Source organism: Dicentrarchus labrax, unplaced genomic scaffold, assembly GCF_905237075.1.
Source record: "Dicentrarchus labrax unplaced genomic scaffold, dlabrax2021, whole genome shotgun sequence".
Lineage (NCBI taxonomy): Eukaryota > Metazoa > Chordata > Actinopteri > Moronidae > Dicentrarchus > Dicentrarchus labrax.
In genome coordinates this window covers 9,430,337-9,456,830 of record NW_026136712.1, presented here as the reverse complement: position 1 = coordinate 9,456,830, position 26,494 = coordinate 9,430,337, and the positions used below count along the sequence as shown (strand labels likewise).

Below are 26,494 nucleotides of genomic sequence, written 5' to 3'. Positions count from 1 at the left end.
TCATCCATATTCCAATGTGCTCCCAAAATAATATGGGACACTTATAACACACACAATAATGGTAGCAATTAAACTGCAAAGATTGTTAAAAACAATTTAATCACATCACAATCAAACTGCACAGTTAAGAACAACACCACCACAAAGAACAGAGTTTGTGCATTGGTTTCAGCCCTTCCCTCTTTACCCACTAAGTCAATGGAGCCTCTGTAGTAGCCACAGTCACAGCCTGTGACTCTGGCTGTGGCTGCTACAGAGGGGCTCTCAGGTAACATGGACTAGATCGGTAACGCAACACTTAAGATCCCATAAGAGACCGCTCAATAAGTGTTTTCTCTAGGTCCAGTCTATGTTCAGTGCTGCAGTTTGACCTCAATGGGGGCCACAATGGCTTGGAAACAATCCAAGTGTGTGCTTACTGTCTTTTACAAAAATACAAAGCTCAGGGACAGTAAACAACAAAGGCCAATGATGAACACATTCATTCAAATAGTCGATCCAACCTAACTCTTTATACAATATACGACTATCTATGCTAGAGCTTACAGTCTCCAGACATAAATATAACATCATTTATTATTATAACCAGTGTCATGACTCCCTGTATGTGATATTTTTTAAACATACCCAGATAGGTTCTTTACTGTAATAACACAAGACAGTGTAATAAATAATAATCAAGTGTGCTCCCATCATCTCATCAACACATATTGGCTAATTCTACATACAGACAAGAAGCTATTGCTTTTCATTGTGTTGCAGGGCTGATTAGACAATTCTTCCCGTGGAATTTAATGCAGGTGATTAAAAACATCTCCAACTGGCCTATAAAATGTATTATTCACCAATGAGTGGCAATTTTTCTGCGTTTGTATTTATTCCCTCTATATAATTTTTCTACATAGCCTGAAAAATACAAAGTCACTTTTTACATATGACACCAGTGCCACAACCATGACTGCATTTGAGATGCTAGGCTACGTAATGCTTGCCAAACACCGACATGGACATTCACATAAAGACGCTTGCTCACCCATAACAGAGTGGACGCTGGTCATCTTATCCTAAGTGCAGTTTGAAAATGATCTCCAAAATGACTGTTGTAGGTTTGAAACCCTTACACAGACTACAACCACTGACCACAAAGTGATGCCTGGGGACAGACATACACAATCACAGAGAAAATCAATGGACTCGTTCCTCTGATTAGAGAGGAAAACAGACATGGCGGAAAATAACACAATGAATGAGCAGCAACTTTGCTCAAAGGATTTAAAAAGTAAAAAAAGAACTGGAAACATACATACAAACACCAAGTTCAGTACATATAAACCTGCATAATTAAAACAATTAACAATTTACTCATGAATGCAACCCCGATTCCAATGTACAACTCTGCAGTCATCAAAAATACTTAACAAAATTACAATCTCTGAAACAAAATGTTCAGTATATTGCACTGAAAAAAATCTACTGAAGTAAAAAATAAAATAAGATAAAAAATATAATGCGCAATCTGCAATTGGTCCATGCACTGCAGAAGTCCATGTGGCCTGACGCAGCCACCGTTCTTTATTTGGCCTGTGTAAAACCAGTGTGACGGTGAGTGGTTCAGGGTCCAATGTAAAAGCCTCAGTAGTAGTAATGCTGCATCTCTGTCCAGCTGGTTATCCAGTACTTTTTCTGTGGCTCCTCAGGCTGAAATCCCAGATTGAACTGATAGCGCTCAGCCTTGCGAATTTTTACCCCCTGGTGCTTTGGCATTATCCGGTAGTAGATGGCTCGCTTGAAGAATCCAAGCTAGTGGGGAGAGAGAGAGAGAGAGAGAGAGAGAGAGAGAGAGAGAGAGAGAGAGAGAGAGAGGGAGGTGACATTAAAGAGGATACACTTACACAGCAGGAGAGCTGGGATTAACAGCGGGTTGAAAAGGAGGTTTAGGAGTCACAGGCTGAGGAAAATCAAGTTAGGTAAACGATAAGCCCACATTGAGTAAGAAGGAGAAGAAAGACAAAGTAGTGAAGACAAACATGATATGAATATCAGCGGCACAATGCAGAGTATTAGCCTGAAAGGGAAGTAGAAGCAGTGTTAGGTAGCAAATAGTGGACATAAAAGAGAAAGTTAAGTGGTAAGCAAGCTCAATCACACCCCAAGCTTAATGCTTTACTTAAAAGTATCCAAAGAAAATCCATTTGTAGGGGTTTTGTTACCCAAAAGCCCCACTGGTGTGTGCTGTTGGGGGACCCATGAGGGCCCTCAGTAGTCCTCAGTCAGCCTCTCTGTCTCAGAGGGCTGGATCTTCATCTCAGCCTTCTGGGCTTTGGCCTCATACATCTCCCTCCTGCTGGCCCTCTGGAAGAAGCCACACTGGGGGTGGAGGAGGAGGAGGAAGAGGAGGTGGATGGTGCATGGAGGGGGTAGGGGTAAATCAAAGGTTAGACTAATGGCTCGATATGGAGGTTATAGATCAGTCAGATAATTCAACATCTATCATATAATCCAGAGAGGATTGCTGGTGTGAATAAAAATAACAGTACATGTGGGGTGATTCAGAGCTTTTCAAAGTCTCTCTGCGGAAATACAGCAGAGTGTAATCAGTGCAGTGATGATTGGTAGTCTCACCTTCCATAGTATAATAATGATTATTCCCAGTAGTAGAATTCCTGCTACAGCTGCAGAGATGATGATCCACAACGGCAGCTCATAGGGCACCTCCACACCCTCCACTGGCTCTATTTCTACTGTGAACTACAAGAAAGGTGGACAGAGTCAAGTAAAATTATCATCATAACCGTTTTTGTCATCATCATTATCATCATTATCATCACGCACCATATTGGTCTGACTGTCCATCCTGATGCTTGGTTTATCTGCAATGAGCTTCAGTGTGGCTTGACCTCTGACTGTGATTCTCAGAGCATTGGCATAGTCCTGCAGGGACACAGACACAGCATCCAAACATTTTCAAACAGAACCCAGATATACTGCACAAAACTCACTGACACTATAGCAGTATGAGATTATTTAGGAACATTTTATACATGTCTTAAATTGTGCCAAAATCTGAGCAATAAACATGCATAAATATAATATATAGATGGCATGTTTTTACTTTAGGAATTTGAAAATGGCAATAATGCTTGGAAAGGAATAGTTGGCCAATAGGAGATTTATCCCTGTAGGCCTCTCACCCTATGAAGACATACCACTGTTACACATTAATGGTAATAAATACGCTTATACTCATTATTGTTGTTCCTGAAGAAGAAGCCATTGGACAATTTTATGAAATTATTACTGTGTCATGTGTGTGGTTGTAGCTGGTGAGCTGACCTCTAGCATTGTGCTGTTCCACAAACGGGACCGCACATAAATCTCGGCTGAATCCGTCATGTTGAGCAGTGGACAGGTAAATGTCACGCACCTCGCTGTCCCCTTGGAGCATTCCTTCAAAACACCATGAGAAAGAAAGAATAAGGATTACACAAGGGAAAAAACATGAACATTACACCATTTTGCTTTGATTTTATTTCCTGGATGTACACAATCTCATTAATCATTTGCCAGTTTGGTAAATGTCCGTTAACGTCTGTATTCTGTAAATTCTAGGAGCCCTAATGGTTAAAGTAATTTATATAGGAGCTGAAGGTTGTCAGAGACAGAGGTTCTATACTACAATATATGTTGAGTGAAAGTAGGTCGTTGCTACACTAGCGGCATGGCACTGTTGGTCTGTCGGTCTGTTGGTTGGTCTACCAGACTGAAATATCTCAGCAGCTATTAAAAAGATTGCTATGACATTTGGTACATATATACATCATCCCGGAAGGATGACTCTTGTTGACTTTAGTGATCCCCTGACTTGTCTTCTGGCCACACCAGCCGGTTGACATTTGTGATATAGCATGAAAACTCTCTACAACTGCCGGATGCAATATGGTGCAGACATTCACGGCCTTTGTGAACATAGGTGACCCTTTTGAAAAAAACAATATCTTACTTATGAATTCTACTCTCAAAAAATGTATATGTTCATGAGAACGTTGATAAGGCGGATCTACTTCTTACCAGCAGGTACGTCTCTTTGCGAGGAGTGAGCAGTGTGATGGCTGCCTGTGGCTCAATAATATGTGGCTGAGTCGCATCATCAACATCATCCACCACAATCTGCCGTTTTGTTCGCTTTCGTTCGTTCTCTGACAACTGGAAGACAAGAGAGGGAGAATGAAAAATGACAGGAGGAAGCAGAGGAGACAGAGACATGACATCAGAGGGCTCGTGGTAATTACTGGTTTTGATAAAGACATTACTAAATTCTTCTCAGAATAGCATTGTCATTTCCACTGTCTATATCTAGGCTGCACCCATTATGACTTTCTATTTGGGGTTCTGTGAGGTTTGTATGTGGCGACACAGATGTTTTTTCCAAAATGTATTTCTGAACGGCTGTGGTTTGGCTTTGAGACCATTTTCACACCACTTTTCTGCCGCTCGCATTTACTCATGCTGCTCTGGCTGTTTCAGTTCACACTCATGTCAGGATGAATTACAGCACATGTAACCAGCCTGTGGACAGCACAGTACACTCACCGGCAGCAGTTGAACTTAGTCCTTCTTAATATCAGCCTAGTTAACTGAAATGTATCAAGTGCACTGTTAACGTATATTACCCAACGGTATCTGAGCCGTAAAGTCAACAAAATGAAAGTGTCACAGTGCTGGCAGCATGCTCTAGGGATGGCAAGTTTGTGTTTAGTGCTAATTAGCAAAGGTTAGCATGCTATCATGATAAACTAACATGGTGAACATAGTAAACAGTATACCTGCTAAATATTAGTCTGTTAGCATGAGTATGAGCATGGTAGCAAGCTGGCATTAGTGTATAGCTCAATGCGCTGCTGTGCTTCTGTAGTTGCTAGCATGGCTGTAGACTTATAGTCTTTTTTGTTATTCTAGGCCTCTCATTAAATCCAATCCCTCTCTCTTTATATGTAACTGTGTTTGTGGCTCTTCAGTAATGGGACATTTTGGGTATGTCATGGGTGTGGGCAGGAGTAAGCAGTATAAAAATGCAGACAAGCTTTTGCATCGTTGACAGTAGACAGAGATTGGACAGATTAGATTCATGACATACATCAAAGGTCCGAGGCTTAATATGAAACCAGGATGTTTTCATGAGGTTCATAGGAAGCCGACTCACTGGCATTGTTTTATTTTGGTTTTTTTTTTTTTGCTGCAAATAACTGTGTTCACAATCTGCACCTTCAGTGTTTGTTTCAGGTTTACAGTTTACCTCAGTCTCAGCCTGGACCCTGTTTCAAGGTGTCCAAGATATTTAAGCATAAACTTCAAGATATGAGAGAATGAAAGGAATACAACACACTGGCTCTTGAGGAAAAGCATATTGTGGCTCTAAAGCAAAGCCTAAAAAAAGAGCCTTACAATTAGGCGAAGCAAGTTGACAACTTCTCCAGGAGGTTTACATTCCATCTCCGATTCCCCTATAACAACAATCTTCGTCAGGTACAGCAGCCACTTGCCGTTGGCTACCTCAAAGGGCCACTCGAACTCCACAGCCAGTGTCCCCAGGTTTCCCAGGGGCTGCCCCCTCATGTTTACCTAGTGGTGAAAAAAGTCAGCAGCACAAAAAAAGGGAAACTTCAGTAGAAATCAAACAGACAGTATGAAATAATAGTCAGGGCCTGACTGTGACTTCGTAACTCCTAAATAGTATCCACCCCTGGTCATGCTTACACCACAAACCATAGCTCACATAACAATCCCTTCCCCACGCAATATTAAACTTCTGAGGAATAAAAGTCTTGGCTTCAAAGACAGGGTGGGGATGAGGGAAATGTGGGTGAGTAGCACACATATTGTAGATGCAATATACAATCCTGGAGGTCTAATATAGTCTGAGTGGTGGCGGTGACTCACATTGAAGGTGAACTCCACCAGACTGCCCACGTCACTGGTGTTGACCATGGCTGACTCGCCCATCACTGTCCCACCGAATTTTGTTTGCACCACCGCATTCGCTCTGGATAGGGTGAGAGTTTGAAAATGATTGTATACTGTGCACGTAAAATGAGGTAGATAATATGAGGTGGCATTATGTACTTCAGTATCCATGGCATTTCGGTGCTCTTTACTGTATATACAGTGCGTCATGAGTTGGTAGGTACTGGGACTCACATGGAGAAGGAAGGGAGGATGGTGTTTTCAATCAGCAGGGCCACAGGCACAGGCATCAGGTCACTCTGCTCACTAAGACTGAAGAAACAAACATTATTACAAAACCGTGTGCCAGTAGTTATTGACTGATCATGTTAGAGCCTCGATAATCCCTGACAATTACAATGCAGCTTTAGATTTTGCACTACATTCAAATAATACTATTAGGAACAGCTACAAATTGCTATACTGTGTAATCAAAATTAAGCCCAAGTCTTAGACAGAAATACCACGGTGCATCACAGTTAAGCACTTACGTGGACAGAAGCAGCTGGGACTCAATCTCTTGTGTCTGCAAATTGATTCCTGATGTCTCAAACTTGAGGACGAGTGACACCTGATAATGAAAGCAAGAGAAGTGTCAAACCCATCTCAGAAGACGAAACAAGTCCAAATCTATGAGAAAAAATCCACACCGACTATTCAAACTTACCTTTGTGTTGCCTTTAAGTGGATTCCCCAGCTCACAAATCACTGCGTCGTCAAAAGTGCATTGTACATCGTGGTCCTGAACACACAGTCAGCATATCAAGAAAGAAACACAATTACTCAATTTAGAAATTCAAGTGACTGGAGATGCAAGAAACAAAATTGCAGTGAAAATACTTTTACATATTGATAAACTCCAAATTAACTGTAATTTAACACATGACATAAGGAAATAATATAATGGAAATTTCTCAGTCATCTGCTGCCCTCCAGTGGACGTACCTCCGACCTGACGCTGGAGTAGCTCAGTGCGTCAGGGATGGTGATGTTGAGCATGGCCTGGTGGGCGTCTTCAGCCAGCTTCCCCTGACCAGGAAAGTTGGTGACCTCCACCATCAGATTTATTTTCTTCATATTGCTGTTGAACTGAAGTACCTGGAATTTGCCCTGCCTGTACACAGGGATACATGGACAACATATATATTATTTATTCACTTATTATTATTTCAATTATTATTTTTGGCTGTACATTTATGGTCTTATTTATAGGTATTGCTTTTACACAATGCTAGTGCTAAAACTGAGAGAAATACTTGTGACTGTTACACATTTTAAATAAAGTCCCAATATGGGTGTATTGACATTAAAGGAGTAGTTTAGATATATTGGGATGTACACTTTTTCACTGTTAGATGAGAAACTCAATACCACTCTCATGTCTGTATGCTTACAGCCAGGAGATGTTCACTTAGCTTAGCATAAAGACTGGAGACAGGGGCAAACAGTTAGCCTGGCTCTGTCCAAAAGTAATAATATGGATAAAAAAAACAACATAACTTATGTTATATCCCTCTTTCCAGTTTTCATCCTATAATGCTTCATTTCTATCATCACAGGCATCATTGTTTGCTGCTGCTTGGCTGATGTCAAGCTAACAGGTAGGACAAATGCTGAAAAAACACTGGAAAGAAAGCCAAATAAACAAAACTGTAGTATGGTCTTTCCTCCGATTTAACGGACATTTGGGGGGAAATAACTTGTTTGCTTTCTGTCTAGAAGTTAGATGACAAGACTGATAGCACTCTCATTATGTCTTTAGGCAAGCTTAGCATAGAACTGGAAAAGAGAAAACAGCTCTGTCCAAAGTTATGATGTACTTTAATGAATTGAATTTAGACATGTTAATGGTTCTGGACCAGCTAGTTGTTTCTACATGTTTCAAGTCTTTGTGCTAAGCTACGCTAACCAGCTGTTGCCGACTCTTGGCAAGAAAGCAAAATAAGTGTATTTCTCCAAATGTCAGATGCTCTTTGTGACATTTATCTAAAAATATGGTTTCTGTAGCAGTTTTAAAAACCTTCATCAGTCAAAGGCTTTCATTATTCAGAATTTCATTTCACCTAGGGTAAGGCTTCTCCTCTTCGTCAGCAAACTGCGCTGTCACCTGCAGATTACTGCTACATTTGTTGTCTGAGCCACACGCCTTCTGAAATTGAATCTGCAGGAAAGGGAACAAATAATCATACGTTACAGGGAGACTATCACAAATACAGGGGCTTCACTATGTATAGTTACTTAAAATATGGCATATGAATGTAATGTATGCACCACTCCACACCTCAGCTTCTCGAGAGAGTTCCTGCTTCTGGCTGAGAATTGGGAAGGAGTCCAGGTTTTGCAGGGAACGTCTGGATTTAGGTTTTTGTTCATGTAAGGACATGTTGAGGAAAAAGACAACTGGCTCCAGTTTGTCTCTCACAGGCTCCTGTAGAATCATCCAAGAATCTTATACTGGTCGTAATAAGCACATGGTTATTGGGCAACAGCGCCTTATTTTAATGTCTATAGCAGTAGATAAAAGACTAATGCATAAATACACACAGAATATGGTATGTGTATTGAGATACACAGTATTTATATTGAGACCTTACCACTGCAGTCAGTTTCAGAGTATGACACTGGGATTTGGAAGATGGCAGGTTCAGTAAACTGGTATATTTATCGTCATTATTGTCCTGAAAACGAACACGAGGGCTTCTCCTCTCCACGTCAGCCTCCACTGTGTACTTCACCGCTTCACAAAGTAGAAATACATACAGTACATTATAGAGCACTGCGGCAAGTTCATATGTTTAGTAATAGACAATATAAATGATTTACATAAGGATCTCCAAAGTTTGTAACTATAGATATACAGCAGATTCAAAATCGCAGGCTTCTTTATACAGTTGAATTTTTTTTTTATCATTTACACATTACATGTTTTTTCATTGGATAATTTAAGTAAGGGAAGACAGCTTACTGATATTTTTCTTGAAGTCTTTGTTTCCATTGCTTAGTATGAAAGACATACACACAGTTGCTGTAATGCTGTAAAACACAAAGAAAAAGAAATCTATTTTAAAACTCAATTGAATAAGCCAGTTTTTGTCAAAATTAAGTATTCTGCAGAAACATCTCACCATGGTGTATTTCCGCACTGATTAGTGTCCACAATGTCTGGCTTGACAGTGAAGTTTGCACTTAAGTGGACGACTGGTCGAGCCCTGAAAACATAATTAACAGAGGAATTCAACTGAAGGACTTTCTCAAGACATCGGACCCATTATAATATTTTATCTTAAGTTAAATCGTGAAGACAAAGAAGATAAGTTTTCACCCAACAATTGCATGTTTCTGTTTAGCCTCCCTCATATTTCTACCTGAGCAGGGCTATGCGGTCGTCCAGAGAGCCGACTAAGATGTCAGGGTAATTGTTGTCATCCATGTCCATCCCTCCATTGATGGAGTAGCCAAAGGTCTTGAATCCTCCATTTCCCACTGACTCACCCTTAATCACCTATAGAGGGCATCAATGACACATGGCAGATCAACTCAATGAATATGGGCCCTTTTTCTCTTAAGTACAACTGTGGCTTAAATTCAAAGATGTTACCTGACTGGGGTCCTGTGAGATTTTATCTTTATGTCCCATCCATATGTAGACCTCTCCTGTTTCATGGAATGGAGCTCCCACGGCAAAGTCTGCAGACATTAACAATGGAGGAAAATATCAAAGCAAATGTGCCAAGGCACGCTGCATAGAATATATTAGCCCTCAAGGGGGCAGCATAGCACTACCTAATGATGAGAAAATGACCAGTGGTAGCATTTTTATATAGCTTTTAAGCTGCCTGAAATACATACAACTCAATACACCATGTTAACCTGCTGGGATACTTGCTAGCAACTGGCAACGACCATACAAAGTCTTAATGGGGAACCCAATGCTTCGTCTCTACCACAACTTGGTACCTTTTGACAGCAGAACAGTTAGTCGACCAACTCTTAATATATAGTAGAAAACACAGAGGTAGACAAAATAATAAAATAAATAAACACTTCATAAAAAAGGGCTTTGAATAATACCTGCATCACCACTTTACAAAGCATGTGGTTTATTTGTAGCTGTTTTTAACAATGAACCTCAGCTGCTTTTCCATGAGATTTTGACTTCATTTTGTACATCCCCGCCAGTGAAAAACAAATGTAGCGTTCAGAGTCATACCTTGGAATCCGTCTTGATTGATATCCCCAATGGCAGCCACTGCAAAGCCAAATGCAGAGTCTGTTTTACCCTTCAGCACCACGCTGGCTGTCTTTTGGAAAGATCCATTCTCATTCATGAAGATATACACTGCTCCTCCCTTATCATTCATGCGGTCAAAGTAAAATGGGGCGCCCACGATCAGGTCATTCCAGCTGTAATAGGCAAAAGAAATATTAAAAATAAACTCAAATATGCAAATACTTACGAAGACACACACCAAAAATATGACAAAACATTATTCACTATTATATTGGTGCATCTTAAATGTATGTTTCCTTTAAAATCCCCACAAACAAAGTTTCACTTATGCATTAAGGGAGGCACATTATTTCACCATGATGTCATGACGAACACTTTATCTCAGCTGCTGAAAGGACAGGTTTTCTTCTCTCATCTCAGCTCAGCTCATACATACATCAGTGTCATGCATTCTCTGCATAACAGGGCAGATCATAGCTACAGAGCATTCGAGCGTGAGGCGGCTCAAAAGCCCAAGATACAGTTACAGACAATCCTTTGACACATGCAAACATAACACTCTTCTTTTCCATCAGGGGATTTAGAATTATAAGCAGCATGTACTTGAAATATGGCATTAGATGGAAAATAATTTCTAAATGGATGGATAGCCCATTATTTCTTATGGTCCACTGTAATGAAAATGTTTTTTTGATTTGGAGGACACTGTTTATATTTTAATTAAAAATGACTTCCATTTTGGGGTTGTTCTCAAACCAAGGACATAATGGATAATAATCATTGATTCACATTCTAGAAAAATGCACATTATGCTTTTGAACTCAATACTCATCCTTGTGATACCCAGCAGGAGTCTAATCAAGTGCATTGCGGAGGGCCCTATATTCAAAATCTACTACACAAAAAGGAAAAGGTTAAAGATAGTATCAATTTTCAGTGCGGTGTTCAGAGACGCACTTGTCATTGTTGAGGTCAGTGACAGCCAGGCTGCTCCCAAAGTACGAGCCCACTTGTTCCCCAGGGATGATGAGCGTTGGCACGATGTTTTTGTCAGTCTTTGTCCCTAACATCACAGAGCCCTTGGACTCGTCCCTGGGAGACCCTGCCACCACTGTATAAACGTTGTGGCTCAGCAGCTTTTTCTCTTCGAGAACTGAATAACCTGTGAAAGAAAGCATTATTATGAATTGAAAACCATCTTTTAAAAAAAGGACGAAAGGCCTCAAAAGCGTTAACGTTTGTTTAAGAGTGATTTTACAATTCATATGATGCAAAAGAAATACAGTATATTTACCCATATAACTGTATCGTGTATTCAGCTGTCCAAAGTCTTTGTCTACAGAGTCCCAAGAATACCCTGGATCTGGATTTCTCCATGTTACATGAACGTTCCCTTTGTAACAAAGAAGAATTAGACAACAATGTTATGTCTGCTTCATGCACTGAACAGTTTTCCCAGACAGAGAATAATTCCAGTGTTAGACTAACACTAGAATTTAGCAGACTTGCACAGGGTTTAATCCCTGTCTGTGAAAGCAGCCCATTATTTCTCTTTCAGTAACTCTTTTTGGCGTTAACTCCTCAGTGCCTACCTTTCCACATGTAGCTGCCTGTAGTGCCAATGTAGACGTCTGTGTCTGTCATACCGCCTGAGATGCCCATGTTGCACATGCCCTCAAGCTCCATGCCGAAGTTGGGGTTGCAGACCTCATAACTGAAAGTCTGCCATTCGTCGTTGGGGTCAAAGGTCAGGTCGTTACCTCTGACATAGCACTTTCCTATCATATGCCACTGCTCCTCCGTGCCACCTTTGAGGATCTTCACATAGCGATGCCCGCATGCCTGGACACCAGAAGAGAGTGAGTATTCTAGGATGTTAAGGCCTGTATAATTGCTCTTATATACAATGTGTATTTTTTCTGAGAACCTCTTCTGATAATGTTCCCTTGATGAGATTAAATCTATTATTATTTTAAAAGAATGGCTAGCTTTCATCTGTATCTGTACATTAAAAATAAACAATGATGAAGAGGGGATAAGTTATTTAAATGCCCATGAAATTAAAATAAAACAGCAAATATTTCCGTTTTTGTGGAGCCAATATTGTTTTGTTTTTTTTAAATCTTACTTCTGACTTCTGACTTTTGACTTATGGTTTCAGTATTACTCTACATGTCATTTCCCTACCTGCATGTGTCATTCTGTCTTGGGTGTGTGCATGTTGAGTGTAACATCCGTTTGCTGCTGTATGCTGCATTAAATATTGCACAAGTTCAATGAGTCATCTGTGACACTAAATATTGAAATAAGGGTTTCATCTCACCCTGCTTCCCTTCAGTGAAACATTAAATGTTACTTTAAACATAATATGGCACCTGTGACACTGACTAATTGAGGAAAGCGGGATGTGATCTCACCAGCACACGCCCTGCCGGAAGGTTTCTCTGACTGGCCACTGTCACACCCAGCCACATGCCCTCCACCATCTCAGATGGGTTCTCTGTGGATCGGTCATATGGGTTGTGTCAGATTTACAGTTTACATGATCATTGAAATTCAGTATCATATTTTAACCAAACAAACCAGTATGCATAGTCCACCATGTCAAATAATCCATTATATATATAAAAAAACATTCAACATGATGATGGTGATGTTAGTCACAGGAACACCAACCCAAACAATAAAGCTTCATTCAGCCCGGATCATGCCCTGACAAATATTAACCACAAAAATGAAGAAACAATCACTTCAACCTCAACATCAGGAGTCCTTTCATTATGGTTCTTACTTTTAGCCGCCAGGGAGCCTATTCACCTCCAGGTAGAAGAACAGTAAGTCTATAAGTTAATAACCTTCAATTAAGAAAGGATGCACTTTCAGAGTTTTATATCCTGGAGCTCATCATGTAGATCCAGCAATTAATCAGGAATGTGATAGACCATGATGGCGATTAGACTCTGAGATTGTCTGATACAGTAGCTCTGTCCAAGGAGAATAAAGAGGAAGCTAGCTGATTGTCATTTACAGGTTATTATTTACAGTTTCTCACTTAGCAATCAGGGGAACTGATTTTACACATAAAGGTCAGTTCACTTATTATAGGGAGTACAACTCAGCCTGTGAAAACCCTTATATGTCTTCAGTGGCTGTGAAGGAAAGTCTGATAAAGTAACCCCTGGCGATGTCATCATTACTTTTTGCCATGAAATCTGGTACCCATCTCACCTTCAGGACAAATTGTAATAATAACAAATTCCTACAAAACCCATCAGCCTCAACTGTACTTTTTTGTTTAGAGCTAATTAGGAAATGCATGCTAACACGTTAAACTAAGATTGTGAACATTATATCTATTAAACATTAGCATGTTAACATTGTCATTGTCAGCTTGTTAGCATGGTGATATTAGCATTTAACTCTAGGTGCTGCTGGGCCTAAATACAACCTCACAGAGCAGCTTGCATGGCTTTAGACTCTTAGTCTTGTTTTCACATCAATACTAATTCCTCTGTCCCTCATCTGGGAGTCTGCTCAGGTGCAGACTGCAGGCGACTACATTCCCTGTGTGCCTCACTAACTGGACCTGCACAGAAACAATGTTATACTGCAACTCTGCATCCTCGAGTTAAATACAAAAACAACCAATGACTTCTCAGAGCTCTGCTTACTTGTGCTGACCAGGTCCATTCTGGAGCAGTCAGAGGTGTCTGTAGTCATGGGACAGGAGTAGACGGCACCTGTTTCATTCACATTTGGTAGAGATATGGCTTTCTCTTTGGGTGCTCCTGCAAGAAGCCTGGACACAGACAGAAAGAAAGACAGATAAAGATTATCAGATTATATCAGAACCTCATGGAGGTTAGACAACACAACATAGAGACAGTAGCAGCAACATAAAAAAGCTAGATGGTTTCAGATAATCCTTCTAGTCAAAACACAGACAGGTTTAAGTTGTAGTACATTTTAATGTGAGCATCCTGCTTCCGTCCAGCATTTAGCTAAGGAATACTTTGCCCTCATATGAAGTATTAAGGGTGACACCTTAGACATAGATATAGAGTATGTATTTGGCTACACACACACACACACACACACACATACATACACACACACACACACACACACACACACACACACACCAAAGAGCAAGTCAGTTCACGTGACCTGTGAATTAAAGAGGGGAGCAGTCAGAGCATGACCCGTGACAAGTCTGGGCACCACACACACACACACACACACACACACACACACACACACACACACACAAAAAGACACACAAACTAGCTTCTTGGTGATGGATCTGATCTTTTTGTCCACTCACCCGGACACTCCCTACATCAGCACCTTTTAACACGCCACAGAACTTTGAAGTAGAGGGATTACTCCCTCTACAAGGCTCTGTGCTGGGACACACTATTTACTGTCAGCACAAGACTTATTAGCTCCACTTTGTAGGCAAAAGGTGCCGACAATCTTGTTTACAGTGTGTGGGACACATGACCGGCTATACTATGGGGGGAAACAAAAGAATATAGTAGTGTAGTCAAAGTGCAGAATTTAAGCTTCTTTTCATTCAAACTTTCTGAAAATGATGCTGGTTAGATGCTGATGGTGGTGGTGAATGGTGGAAAGTGGAAAATGGTGAGTCAAGCTCTGAGTCAAGCTTGTGGGCATATTACCTGCAAGGGCAGCTACTTCCCACACACGCACTGATAAGTAAGAATAAATACAGATAATGGGTGTGAAACCTTTACAATAAGGTCACTGTGCCTGAAAATCCAAAAGTCTCTCATGTTCCGTTCATTCTTCCAACGTGATTCTTTCCTAAATGATGGAAGAATGACTTGATGTCCAAGCATTAACATGGAAAAATATTCCATAGATTTTGTAAACATTTGATGCCTGCTCGAAGATTACTAACAGGTTATGCGGTGGGTTTTCATGTTAAATAAACACAGTGAAACTTTTTACTGGGCTCTACCACTCCACCACAGCTTTATGTATTTATACACACCCTTACATAGACAAAATGCCCCCATATGTACTTGCAATCTAATCATGAGAACATCTCAAGAGCCCAGACAACAATAATTTCTCTTTGATGTGTCACCTGAACATGAACAGACCTAGAAAGTTTGTCTTCCCACGGAAACTAGTCATGTGAGTTTGTTTCCGCTGTTAAACTTAGAACAAATTACCCCATTACATTATTGGAGTTTTAATATAAATTTTACCCTCATCTATTTACAACGCGGTGTAAAGCACCAGAACTAAATGAAAGTGACCACATTGCCTCTTCTGTTTTTGAAGAGCACAATATATGAGCCTTAAGCTTTTCACTGAATATTTTCCACTGTTGCATGAAAAACAGACGTCCTCCAGCCATGTCTGCATCATTTGAAACAGAGAGGTACAATTATCCCTTCTTTCTGCTACCATATATGCATTATCAGCAATGAATCAATTATCTTGCCACAGTGATGACAACCAGGAAGCCAAGATGGCCTCTGAGGGCCCGCAGTTTCCAGTGGACTGGGAAGAAGAGGCCTTGGTTCAAGTAATCATTCAGTAATGTAGACAGCTTTTGAGATACCACAGAGGTTTGTAGTAGTTAGTGGGGCTGACAGGTATGTGGAGAATCAGGGCCAGAGAGTCCCACTGTGAGTGTGGAGGCTCATTCTGTAATCTACAGTCTGAGTGCATGTGTGTTAGTGCTTCCACATTACAGACAATGTATGTTTCTGCATACATGACACACCTTTCTGCTTCCATAGCCATTAAATCAGAAGTCAGGGACACCCAAATGTGATTCAGCTGTAAACGGCACAGAGTTTCTCAAAACACAAGGTTAGCCTTTCTTGTGGGAAAACCAAGCCACATACCCAAAGCATTTAGCAAGACAGAACGAGGCCACTCCAGAGAATAAGCAAGACTGTTATAAAACACTTAGAGGCCAGTAAGTGTGAACTTTGCTCACACTGAAGAAAAAGTCCAGTGCTAATCACACATGCTTAAGGGGGGCTTGGCTAACCTTGGCTAGCAGAGTGCTTGTTGCAGCAAACTGGAAAAAAAGACCTAGTCCAACCCGACCTCATAAACATACTCACTGTCGTCTCACTGTCTCATCAGAGCCACGTGGGTCACCTGTGTTTGTTGTGGAAATTCAACACTGCTGATTGATGCAATCAGATTTGACATACAGTGAAGACACAACTTTAAAACTGGACAGTGGTGTTTTCAACCAGATTAAAGCAGGTGTTGAACACTTTAATTAAAGAAATCATTTGACATTTTGGGAAATGCACTTATTCGCTTTCTTGCTAAGAGATTGACGATTGTTACCATTTGCATGTCTGTACAGTAATATGAAGCTACAGTCAACTGCCAGTTATCTTAACTTAGCATAAAGACTGGGATTAGGGGGAAACAGTAGCTTGGGTTTGTTCAAAGGTAACAAAAATCCACCTGCCATCACCTCTAAAGCTCACTAATTAATATGTTAGATATTGCTTGTTTAATCAGCACAAAACCCTGAGTGTTAGTACAAGATGTTGTCTCTTTTGGTTGCCTGAAAAGCTCACAGTGATTACAAGAAGCTACTGGGCCTGACCAAAACTGGCACCTTATCCTTATCAAGCTATTCCCTCCTTTTTCTAGTCTTTGTGCTATTGGCTATAGCTTTTTATCTAGTGTACGGACATGAAAGTGGTATCTCATCTGACTCTCTGGAAGAAAGCAAATATTAAGTGTATTTCCCAAAATTAACTATTACTTTAAAAAGGACCCCTGACATAGACTAAACTCTTCTTGCTATAATAATGACTTAAAGATTATGCTCTTCAAATATGCAATAGCATGTCAGCTAGACCAAACATTATTACAAGCCTGTCCTTCATATCGTAGTTATCAGGTAAAAACCTCTCTCCAAATGTCAACAAAAGGCTGTTTTTCAAATTGATGACCTCAAGTTTGTCACTTTATGTGAGGAGATTTAAGAGGATTTCATCAGTCTCTTCCACTCATACATAAAAATCACCAAAACTTGAGTTACAAAGCATTGACTCAGCCATGACAGCAGACTTCATATCCTGCTCCAACTGCAACAATGTATGCTCTCGTCCTGTCTCCCTCCATGCTCATCACCTCCTCATAAACAGGCTGTCAAAGGCCCAGGAAAGGTAAGAGGAGCAGCTGCATTCCTATTCTGAGGACATGTTGAAATTCGCCCCTTTCTGCTTAACAAGTGATCCGAACGGCTGGCTAAACCAAACATTTACTGCGGCAAACACGCCCAGCCAAGGTAAGCATGGTTGCATTCTTGCCATCTAGGAGTGAAAAACTCTTAGAGGGGGAAGAAGGGAGTTGGATGAACTACTGTATATTCATATCAGTGGTGTTTAGTTAAACAAACAGGGGTCAACTTATCCAGTCACCTTAATCACCACTGCCCACCAAAGCACCTGACAGCACCAAAAAACAGAGGAGGGGGAGGAAGTGTTGAGAAAGCGGGGGAGTAATGGAAAGGAAGAGAAAGGGGAAAAAAAGGTGATCGCTCCTTGTCTCACATGCAGGAGAGGAACACTACAAGGTCTTGTCAGTTTGGTAAACAGAGATCTGTCTATAAGACACTCAAAACAACACATGTAGTTGTCTGGTAGTTAATTAAAATGAAGCCGTAATCTCTCAGGCTCTCACCCCCTACCTGGCTGCTCCTGACTCAACATCAACAGCACTGAAACCGGGAACTCCAACTAAATTAAACATGACTAAACCCTCCTGGATGACATTTTCTCTCCACTTCATAGCCTTTTGCAAGACTAACAAGAAGAGACAATGTGCAGGCCCACTCAGAGCAAAATGTGATCATTTACAGTACATTCATCTTCATCTGGGTCCAGTCTGAACAGGATTGTTATGAGACACATGATATATGTCTATAACTGGCACACACCTCTTCACCCTGCTGGCTCTTGCCTTTAATGTCAAGAAGTATAAATATTTAAAAATGGGTAAGTGTGAGAAAGTGGGTGAAAAAGAGAGACCAAGAGGGAACTTTCACTAGCTCACTGTGGACAATGTGTATTATTTCATTTATGCTCTTTGGGCACACTCAAGTAGCATATATATTGGCTGCCAGTGTGTTTGAGTATGTAGCCCTCACAGAAGTGATAGATGATCTCTCCAGATAAGGCTTGAGGTGACCTGTTTGTCACAGGGTGTGGTAGTCAGGGCAAAGAAAAAGAAAAAAACCTTCGGCTTCATTCTAGACAACCTCAGGGCCTGTTTTTCATCAGGCATGCAACTCTTTCAAGAACGACTGTTAAAGATATACAATATATACACAACACAAGAAGTCATTATTTGTGTCATCTTCCTATCAGTTTCACTCCTTCTACACTATTACGGCACAGTTTACACATTCTATGGATGAGGCACGAGGCACAGGGTATGGATTCTTATAAAAGCATCCAACATGAACCAGTCATGATTCTGTAGTCTATTCCTCTTAAGTGATGTGTCAGGCTAGTGTTGTCAGAACCACTGTAAACAAGCAGACACACGCAGACGTTGCCCCTGGTAACGAGGTGTTGTTTGGATGAGGATACAGAGGGTAGCATCTGTGGAAATTAACAGTGCTGTGGAGGTTCAGTGATGTGAGGAGGAGAGAGAAGTTGAGGTTGAACTGTGAGTCTCAAACACTGGTTGGTTGTTTTGCAACCAGCTGGTGTGGCTTTAGTTTGGGTAACCTGTTGAAATGGAGTTCAGGTTCACACTGTGACCATGCAATGCTCAAACTAAAGACCAACTAAAGTCTGCTCCTTTCAAATGACTGCACAGAGAGATAATCAGCTGAAAGGAAAGACTGTCATATGTGCCGCATGCAATGAATATTGGTGAGAAACAGATATTAGCTTAGGACAACATTAGATATGTGTAATTCGATATGTGATAAGAGTGAAACAAACAAGTAGGTCTGTGTGGTTTTGGTTTATATAGGTGAATAAGTGACGGTAAGATCGACCGAGACAATCGCAACCAATGCAATGGCAGAGCACCAGTGAATTGCATTGACACTCCTTGTTCTAAAAGCAGGTCACCAACAAGTACCGGCAAGGAACAGGCACACAAACTGGTATTAATCCTCGTCCATAATCCTAAATCCATTTAACAGATACACTAACACACTCACCTATTACTGCATCCTCAGTATTTTTCATTTTGCACTACGGGCAACTTTTATTGATTCCAGGGAAACATTACCACTTAGAGCCACTAAGCAAATAAATGGAGATAATATTGAATGGAGCGACTCAATTTGCAGATTGAATTAAGCATGAGGACAAGAGGAGAAGCAGGGCTGAGATCTTTTTATGCCCTTGTAACGATGTAATGATTTCACCGAAAGACGAGAGGATGGTTGACATGGTGTGTTACAGAGTGGTCTGCTGACGATAAGGGAACAAGAAGTCACGTGATGAGTGTGTATGTGTGTATGTGCGTGTGTGTTTCTTTTTCTTTCCATAAATGCTCTGTACCCACTGTTTGTATTACAACAGCACTAAATAGGTTATTTGTTGTTTCAGGAAACTCTCTCACAAAGCAGTAGGTGGGGGTGTGTGTGTGTGTGTGTGTGTGGGGGGGGGGTCAGACTACTCACCATAAGCACACATAGTTGTTAACACACTGACTTACTGCCTGCATGTACAGAACATGGCTAACAGATGAGTCCTCGTTGGACAAACAGTGATACATCAACCTGCTGCAAGTAGAAAAGTGTTGGTCACACAGCCCTAGCAGCACCTGTGTGTCTCAGGACTTTAATTCTAAGGGCTGAAAAATATAATATATATTCAATTTAAATTTTTCCAGTTAAATGTTATCTAAGTTATCTCAGGACACGTATCACATAGAGAAAATAATCAAATTATTGGGATATTAATAAGGATATTATTATTAAGGATAAGGATTATTCAATATTGATAAATATCACAACATGGCATATGTGTGTGAAAAATACATTATATGATACCACACTGCAAATGTGTAAAACATGAAAGAAAACGGTTAAACCAACTGATTGGTAGCCCACAAATGGCTGGGTGGTCTACTTGCTGATTCCCTCTGCCCATTGCACATAACAGAAGTCTACCATAAGCCGGCCAGGCAGATAATGCTAAAGCTACTTAGCTAATCAAACACAAATGGCAGAGAAACAGCAGCCAAAATGTACAGTTCCACCTGCACCTACAACAGTTTGCACTGCTCAACAAAGCAAAAAACAGAAAGACAGTAAGAGAAAAGGCTACATCCTACTTGTGGCAGAGATTTTAAACAAAGAAGCAGAATGAGTATGTATAAGAATGGGTAATAGAGGCTAAATTATTGTAATAAATGGTAATTTAAGCACAAACACATTTGATTAATTAAATCAAATACAATGCATACATTAGTGTGGATCAAAAGATGGAATAATTGAATATAGTTAAATAAAATCTCAGTCTGCACCTGCGTACACACACACACACACACACACACACACACACACACACACACCACCAGTCTAACTGGTTATCTCAGCTGGACAAACATCCTGTTTGAAGACCACCATCTGCCATTGGTAAAACAGTAACCAGGGAGCAAGCTCATTTGGACCCAGTGTGATAAATTAAACATGGCGAGAATCCCTTTGATAATAAACTAACTCACTTTTCATTAGAAACGAGTAAAACCTTGTCTGACAAGAACAATGTTATTTTGGTTTAAGTCTGTAGGTTGCTCTGCTAACTATGCCCACCCAGTTAGACTGGTGTCGCTACATGGATGATGTCAGACTGGCTCCTCCACTGCTGCAGCATAGCACTGCTATACATGATTAACACGCGCACACACACACACACACACACACACACACACACACACACACACACACACACACACACAACACATTCTAGCTGGCAGGGAGAAATAGACACAAATGCATGTATACAAACAGACATACAGACACACACAGCTGGACTGAGCCCAGACACATGTTTCTCAGTGACCCCACATCACACAGACACATATATCCTGCAAACTCACATCATGCAGCCATTCACAAGAGACTTGCAGTATCAGTAACAGCATTTCCATTAACATTTTGACCCCAGCTGTAGGTAAAGGAGGGAGAGGGGGGTTGGGGGGATTACAGGTGGACTGTCTCACAACTATTAGGGAGAAGACAGCTACACTGCTAGCGTGCCTGCGCAGTGCCAGGTTTTCACTTACATATTACTCATCTTATATAAAAGCAGTGCAGGTGTGCGCATGAAACATCTGTTACCTGTCGAGGCTTAGAAAACTTCCAATGAATACCACTGGAGCAGATATTTATTTTTACCTATCATATGTGTGATTTTCATCATCAGCAAACTACAAAATCACAGGAGGCATTTTATAACATATTTTTTATCACATTTTGTATTCTTAAGGACAAACAAAAAGTTACCACATTCACTGACCTCCACATACCAAGTGTAAACTAATACTTCAGGATCATTTGCCCTTCAAAGATGAAAAATGTAGATGCAAAGGTACTGAAGCATATAGTTTTTCTAGCTCCAGGTAGCCCTCATTAGCCCGGAGGCCAGTTACACCAGCTTCTTTTCCAAGCTATTTGAGGGCATTTGTACAGCCAGGGGAGAAAAGGGGGATCTCTTTACACTTTTGTTAAGATAGAAACAGTCCTCACTGCAGGTATTTCCAATGAAAGCCCCACCATAGAGAATGTCGTCTGTGGAGATTAGCAGGAGGCACGAGGTCCCGCTGGGATCCATTTCAACGTGTTATTAGAAGCCGTCATTCATTCTGCTGCTACACAAAACCAAACTCATGCCATTACCAACTGATTGGATACAGGCAATAAATACCATAAAGATTAGGGCCAGTCACTATGGACAAACTTGCACTTCACTTTAGTGAGGTCTTGTACAGTTGCAGTGGCTTGGCTTAGACTCCATTAAATTAGAAAGGACTTTGTATAACCTCCAACCTGTGTCTGTTTTCTCTGTTTCAGTTTGGTTTTTATTTCATGGTTTTTAATGTTTGGTACCTATTTTAAATAACCCTTTATAACGGGGTTAAAAGCTGTAACTTATGGATTTATTAATATTAATAAATAATTTACTAAAGCTGAACACATCCATTATAAGCCATTAGAAAAATGTTGGGTAGCCAAGTTGTAAAATGTCCAATTGGCAGGTGTGTATGCACACCTTGTTTTGGTTTGGTTTATTCTTAATACACATTTTTAATAATTCTTTATTCAGATTGTCCTCAGCTTTTTTTTATTTTGGAAATAAGTAGTCAAATGTTCTAACTACTGTGATCTCAGGTGATTTTGTGGAGTAACACAGAAGTAACTACAGGGAATAATGCAGTAATGAGTAATAATGACCCAACACTGCTTATAACTGACATATAAAGTGTATGTAAATGACTTATTAACCATCAATTAAGCCATTACTTAAAACATATAAAACACTTTGTAAAGGACACTTTTTAGAAAAAGGTAGCCAACAAAAAAAAATCAGAAACCACAACTGTCTTATCAGAAAGTGGTATCACAATGTGGCCAAATTGCAAGGAGCTGCAATTTTTTGATAAGAATAAAATTTGTGTCAAAACAGCATTATAATGAAGTACTGTAGTGCTGGACATCTGCAGGAAGGATGTTTTGGTTTGTTTGTTTATAGACTCCAACAAATGTCACATCATCATACGTTTTTTTTTGGTGAAACCTAAAATTGCAACCCTAACCCACTAATCGTGAATCGTATTGCACTCGCAGTATTTGTCTAAATAATCACAATATGATTTTTTTTACCATATCATGCAGCCCTGAAGGTAACTATCAATATCTGTCATAAAATGCTATAAAAATAAAATGTATTACCATCATCATTATTTTGACTGTTCAGTTCAGCTATAAGTATTACATATTCAGCATTTTATGTAGCCCACTGTGCACTAACATAGTGAAAACAGTATTATGTTTTTAATAAACTCTTGTTGGCTACAATCTTTAAAAGATATAAAATAAGATTCTGTGCATCTGTATACAGTAGCATATTAAGACAATTCTTTTAGATCCTACGATGGCAAATATGTAGGTAAAATGTCAAAATTAAAAAAAATTTGCAAAGCTTCCACTTCACAGGCACACATCAGTAAATCACAGCTGGATCTCATGTAATACATGTATGAAGTACAGAGAATTGTCATCTGAAAGTGTTTCAGTGTGGCATGACACTAGTGCTCTGATAGGTCAACCTTAGAGACAAAGGCCACTAGCATTTCTACGAGGGGGAAGATTGATCACACCCACCTGCATCATTTACATTACAGCACAGCTTATAACACATTAGATCATTTGGCTAGTTATATGATAAGGTGCATCTCATTGTGTGTTACACTTTTATTATCTTCACTGAAACCACTCAACATACTTCTTTACACTTACAGCTTACAGCCCAACACATAATACTGTACTGCGCATGAAAATTGCAGAAAAGGGGAGGTAAAGTATAAAAAGACCATTCTATGGATAGAGATTGCAAGTTTTTTCTGCTGTGAAAACCACTGATTACCGTCACAGTTATTCCCAAAATGAGCATTGTTTTTAGAGTATTCAATATTTAAGGTTTATACAAAATGTACTACTAGAGTGCCAGCATCTCAGACCATAACAATGATACTGAAATAAAGTAAAACCATCTCTTTTAAGTCTTTCAAATAATCACCAACGCTGGTTTGGTGGTAATAAACCCTTAACTCAGGAATTACATGTGAAAACACTGTTAAAAACGGCAACATAAGCAAATGTTAATCCTTGGGAACAAAGTACGTCCACTAAAAGAGCTTGTTTTTGCCACTGACAGGCTCAGATTGTTTAAAAACATTATGGAAAGGATGCCTACAGAGACAGACCTTTCATTTAACCAGAAACAGCCATAATATCTTTATTGCTTGCCATACTCCATAGACAAAAGTAATAATTTTACCTCACATATCAGTGTAACTTCATTCAAAGTGGACCTGAAACTCTCTACAAAAATCTCTGTTTTCACTGTTCCAACAATCACCAATCCGCTTTGACTGAAATAAATATATCTTTTTTATATTGCATTATGTCATTATTTTTAATTTATTTACAGAGGTAGATGAGAAAAACAGTTGCTTTCCGTCACTCTACTCAGCTGCACAGGGAGAAAGCTGGCTATGTATACAAACCACCGAGAGGTTGCAGTAGCAACACAGGCAAAGGGAGTGTGACAGGACACCATGACTCCACATAGCAAATAGTTGTTTGCTGCTATATTAATGTTTCCGATGCACTATTACTAATACTAAATTGAATTTAAATATAAGAAGAGTATTCAAATCCACACACCATCCTCATCTGCTGTGTTGATTTGCTGATGTTTAATTCCATCAGACTCTAGGAGGTGTGAATAAAAGCAGCGCATGATCCTGTGCATGTTCAAACTGAACATGAGACTGCTTGTCTCTGTAAACCTTACAACAGGTCGACCCATTTAATCTCTACCTAACAGCAAAAAGGGGGAGGCCCCATCAAATTAAATGGCTGACTTTCATGGCCTCGGGCGACTGCTGTCAGACAGAGATGAGCTGGAAAATGCACATCTACTCTGATTAAATTTTCATCAGTCAGAGAAATCAAATTCTTCTCTTCAAGTCAGAGAGGTTCCCCAGTTATAAAATTGAGGAAGCTTCATCTGCTGAAGGATGAACAGAATGATTTTAAATACTGGAGGGTCCTCAATAGACCTCACTCCTGTCTTGTCTCAACCTGAAACCTGGCAGGTTGTGACTATGCAGAGAAGGGTAATACATTCCAAGCATACCACAGGGTCAGGGGACTGGAAGAGCCAATAGGTGGCCAGCTGACTGCCCAGTCCCTCCACCCTGCTACAACAGAGAACAAAAAAAGCCCTCTCAGGAAAAAATCTCTAAATGGGTGATTCAAAGAGAAGGGGGGAGCAGAGAGGTGAATACCCCGTACAAATTGGCCTCAGGTAGCTTTAAGATTATTCAGGTGCAGCTGTTCCCCAAGAAGAAATGTTGGTCTACTAATTGGTCATGTATTCCCCTCAATTCAAAATGTATTTTTTAAATTGCTTAAGCTAGGGCCTAGACCAAGACACAGCACGATTCAGGCTAATTAGATAACAGCCTGTATCCTATTGGGTTAAGATAAAACTTTATTGCACTCACTTTATTGTAGAAGTGGGAGTATAAACCCTTTGTCTTGACTTTTATCCTGGACTTTGTTTGACTTGTACATGCGCACAGAGCAGCCACTTTAAACACTGTACATGTCACAACCAGTTTATATGCCTTGTTCTTGCATTTTTCAAATATTCAAACTCTAGCTCGCTCCAATAATGAGGGAACATGTAACAAACAGCTCTGTGGTGCGGTGAGACAGATCTGGGGCCACAAAAGAAGCCAGACAACACAGAGGAAACAGACAAGACTGTAAAACCAGCCCTAGCCAAACATGGGACACACCATCAGCACATTGTGTCTTTACAGAATCACAGAGTATGTACACAACAACTTCTGAGTACTGGTGGACTGTCTTTACTTTGATGGCTGCACAGATTAGAGAGGACACCATTGAAACAGGTGATATTAACATACTACGCTTTGCGAAACACATGATCTGATAACAAGTACAGGTTACTATTCTTTCAGGGTGAAAGTGAGTTTTTGCTGGCAGGTATGTAGGTTAGCACCTTTTGAATAACAGGTTACAGTCACAGTCAGGGTGAAAATGTCACAGACTCTCACTTCTTCAAAGTCAGAAATAGCCAAAATTTACATAAGGCAACAGAACGCACCGCTGCTAGCTATGTATTTCATTGCTGACATCAGTGGCATCATTTTTTTGCCTCAGATGCTTGGCTGATGTGAAGCTAGCAGAGTGGACAAGGCGACACAACACTGGAACAAAGGCAAAATATCAGACAAATGAAAATGAGCCTTGAGTCTTTAATACTTCCTCAAATTTGCAGGAATATTTGAACATTTTAGGAAATACACTTACTCACTTCCTTGGCCAGAAAGAGGATTAGCGTATTTCCCAAAATGTATGTAAAAGGAGAAAGAGCGTGCCCTGGCTTGAACATCCACTTCCACCAAACCACTGATCAAGTGTCAGATGAACAGCGCTATCCATTCAATAAACTGGGGGAA

The 26,494-nt window shown here is 40.2% G+C and overlaps 1 protein-coding gene across 1 annotated transcript in view; it reads right to left on the bottom strand.

Moving 5' to 3' along the window:
• Positions 1-80: 80 nt before the first annotated feature.
• The window catches only part of itga3b (integrin, alpha 3b), a 28,170-nt gene continuing 1,756 nt past the window's right edge, over positions 81-26,494 (bottom strand). The window contains exons 2-26 of the mRNA XM_051418031.1: positions 13,903-14,030; positions 12,649-12,731; positions 11,824-12,073; positions 11,526-11,624; positions 11,189-11,393; positions 10,211-10,404; positions 9,599-9,687; positions 9,366-9,502; positions 9,126-9,209; positions 8,966-9,033; positions 8,595-8,737; positions 8,282-8,428; positions 8,064-8,161; positions 6,946-7,114; positions 6,668-6,742; positions 6,492-6,571; positions 6,196-6,273; positions 5,938-6,040; positions 5,443-5,619; positions 4,069-4,203; positions 3,334-3,447; positions 2,833-2,931; positions 2,623-2,748; positions 2,211-2,367; positions 81-1,800 (exon numbers count right to left, since the gene is read on the bottom strand). Coding sequence (XP_051273991.1) covers positions 2,257-2,367; positions 2,623-2,748; positions 2,833-2,931; positions 3,334-3,447; positions 4,069-4,203; positions 5,443-5,619; positions 5,938-6,040; positions 6,196-6,273; positions 6,492-6,571; positions 6,668-6,742; positions 6,946-7,114; positions 8,064-8,161; positions 8,282-8,428; positions 8,595-8,737; positions 8,966-9,033; positions 9,126-9,209; positions 9,366-9,502; positions 9,599-9,687; positions 10,211-10,404; positions 11,189-11,393; positions 11,526-11,624; positions 11,824-12,073; positions 12,649-12,731; positions 13,903-14,030 — 2,992 coding nt within the window. The 3' untranslated portion in view covers positions 81-1,800; positions 2,211-2,256. The remainder of the gene's footprint in view (positions 1,801-2,210; positions 2,368-2,622; positions 2,749-2,832; positions 2,932-3,333; positions 3,448-4,068; positions 4,204-5,442; positions 5,620-5,937; positions 6,041-6,195; positions 6,274-6,491; positions 6,572-6,667; positions 6,743-6,945; positions 7,115-8,063; positions 8,162-8,281; positions 8,429-8,594; positions 8,738-8,965; positions 9,034-9,125; positions 9,210-9,365; positions 9,503-9,598; positions 9,688-10,210; positions 10,405-11,188; positions 11,394-11,525; positions 11,625-11,823; positions 12,074-12,648; positions 12,732-13,902; positions 14,031-26,494) is intronic.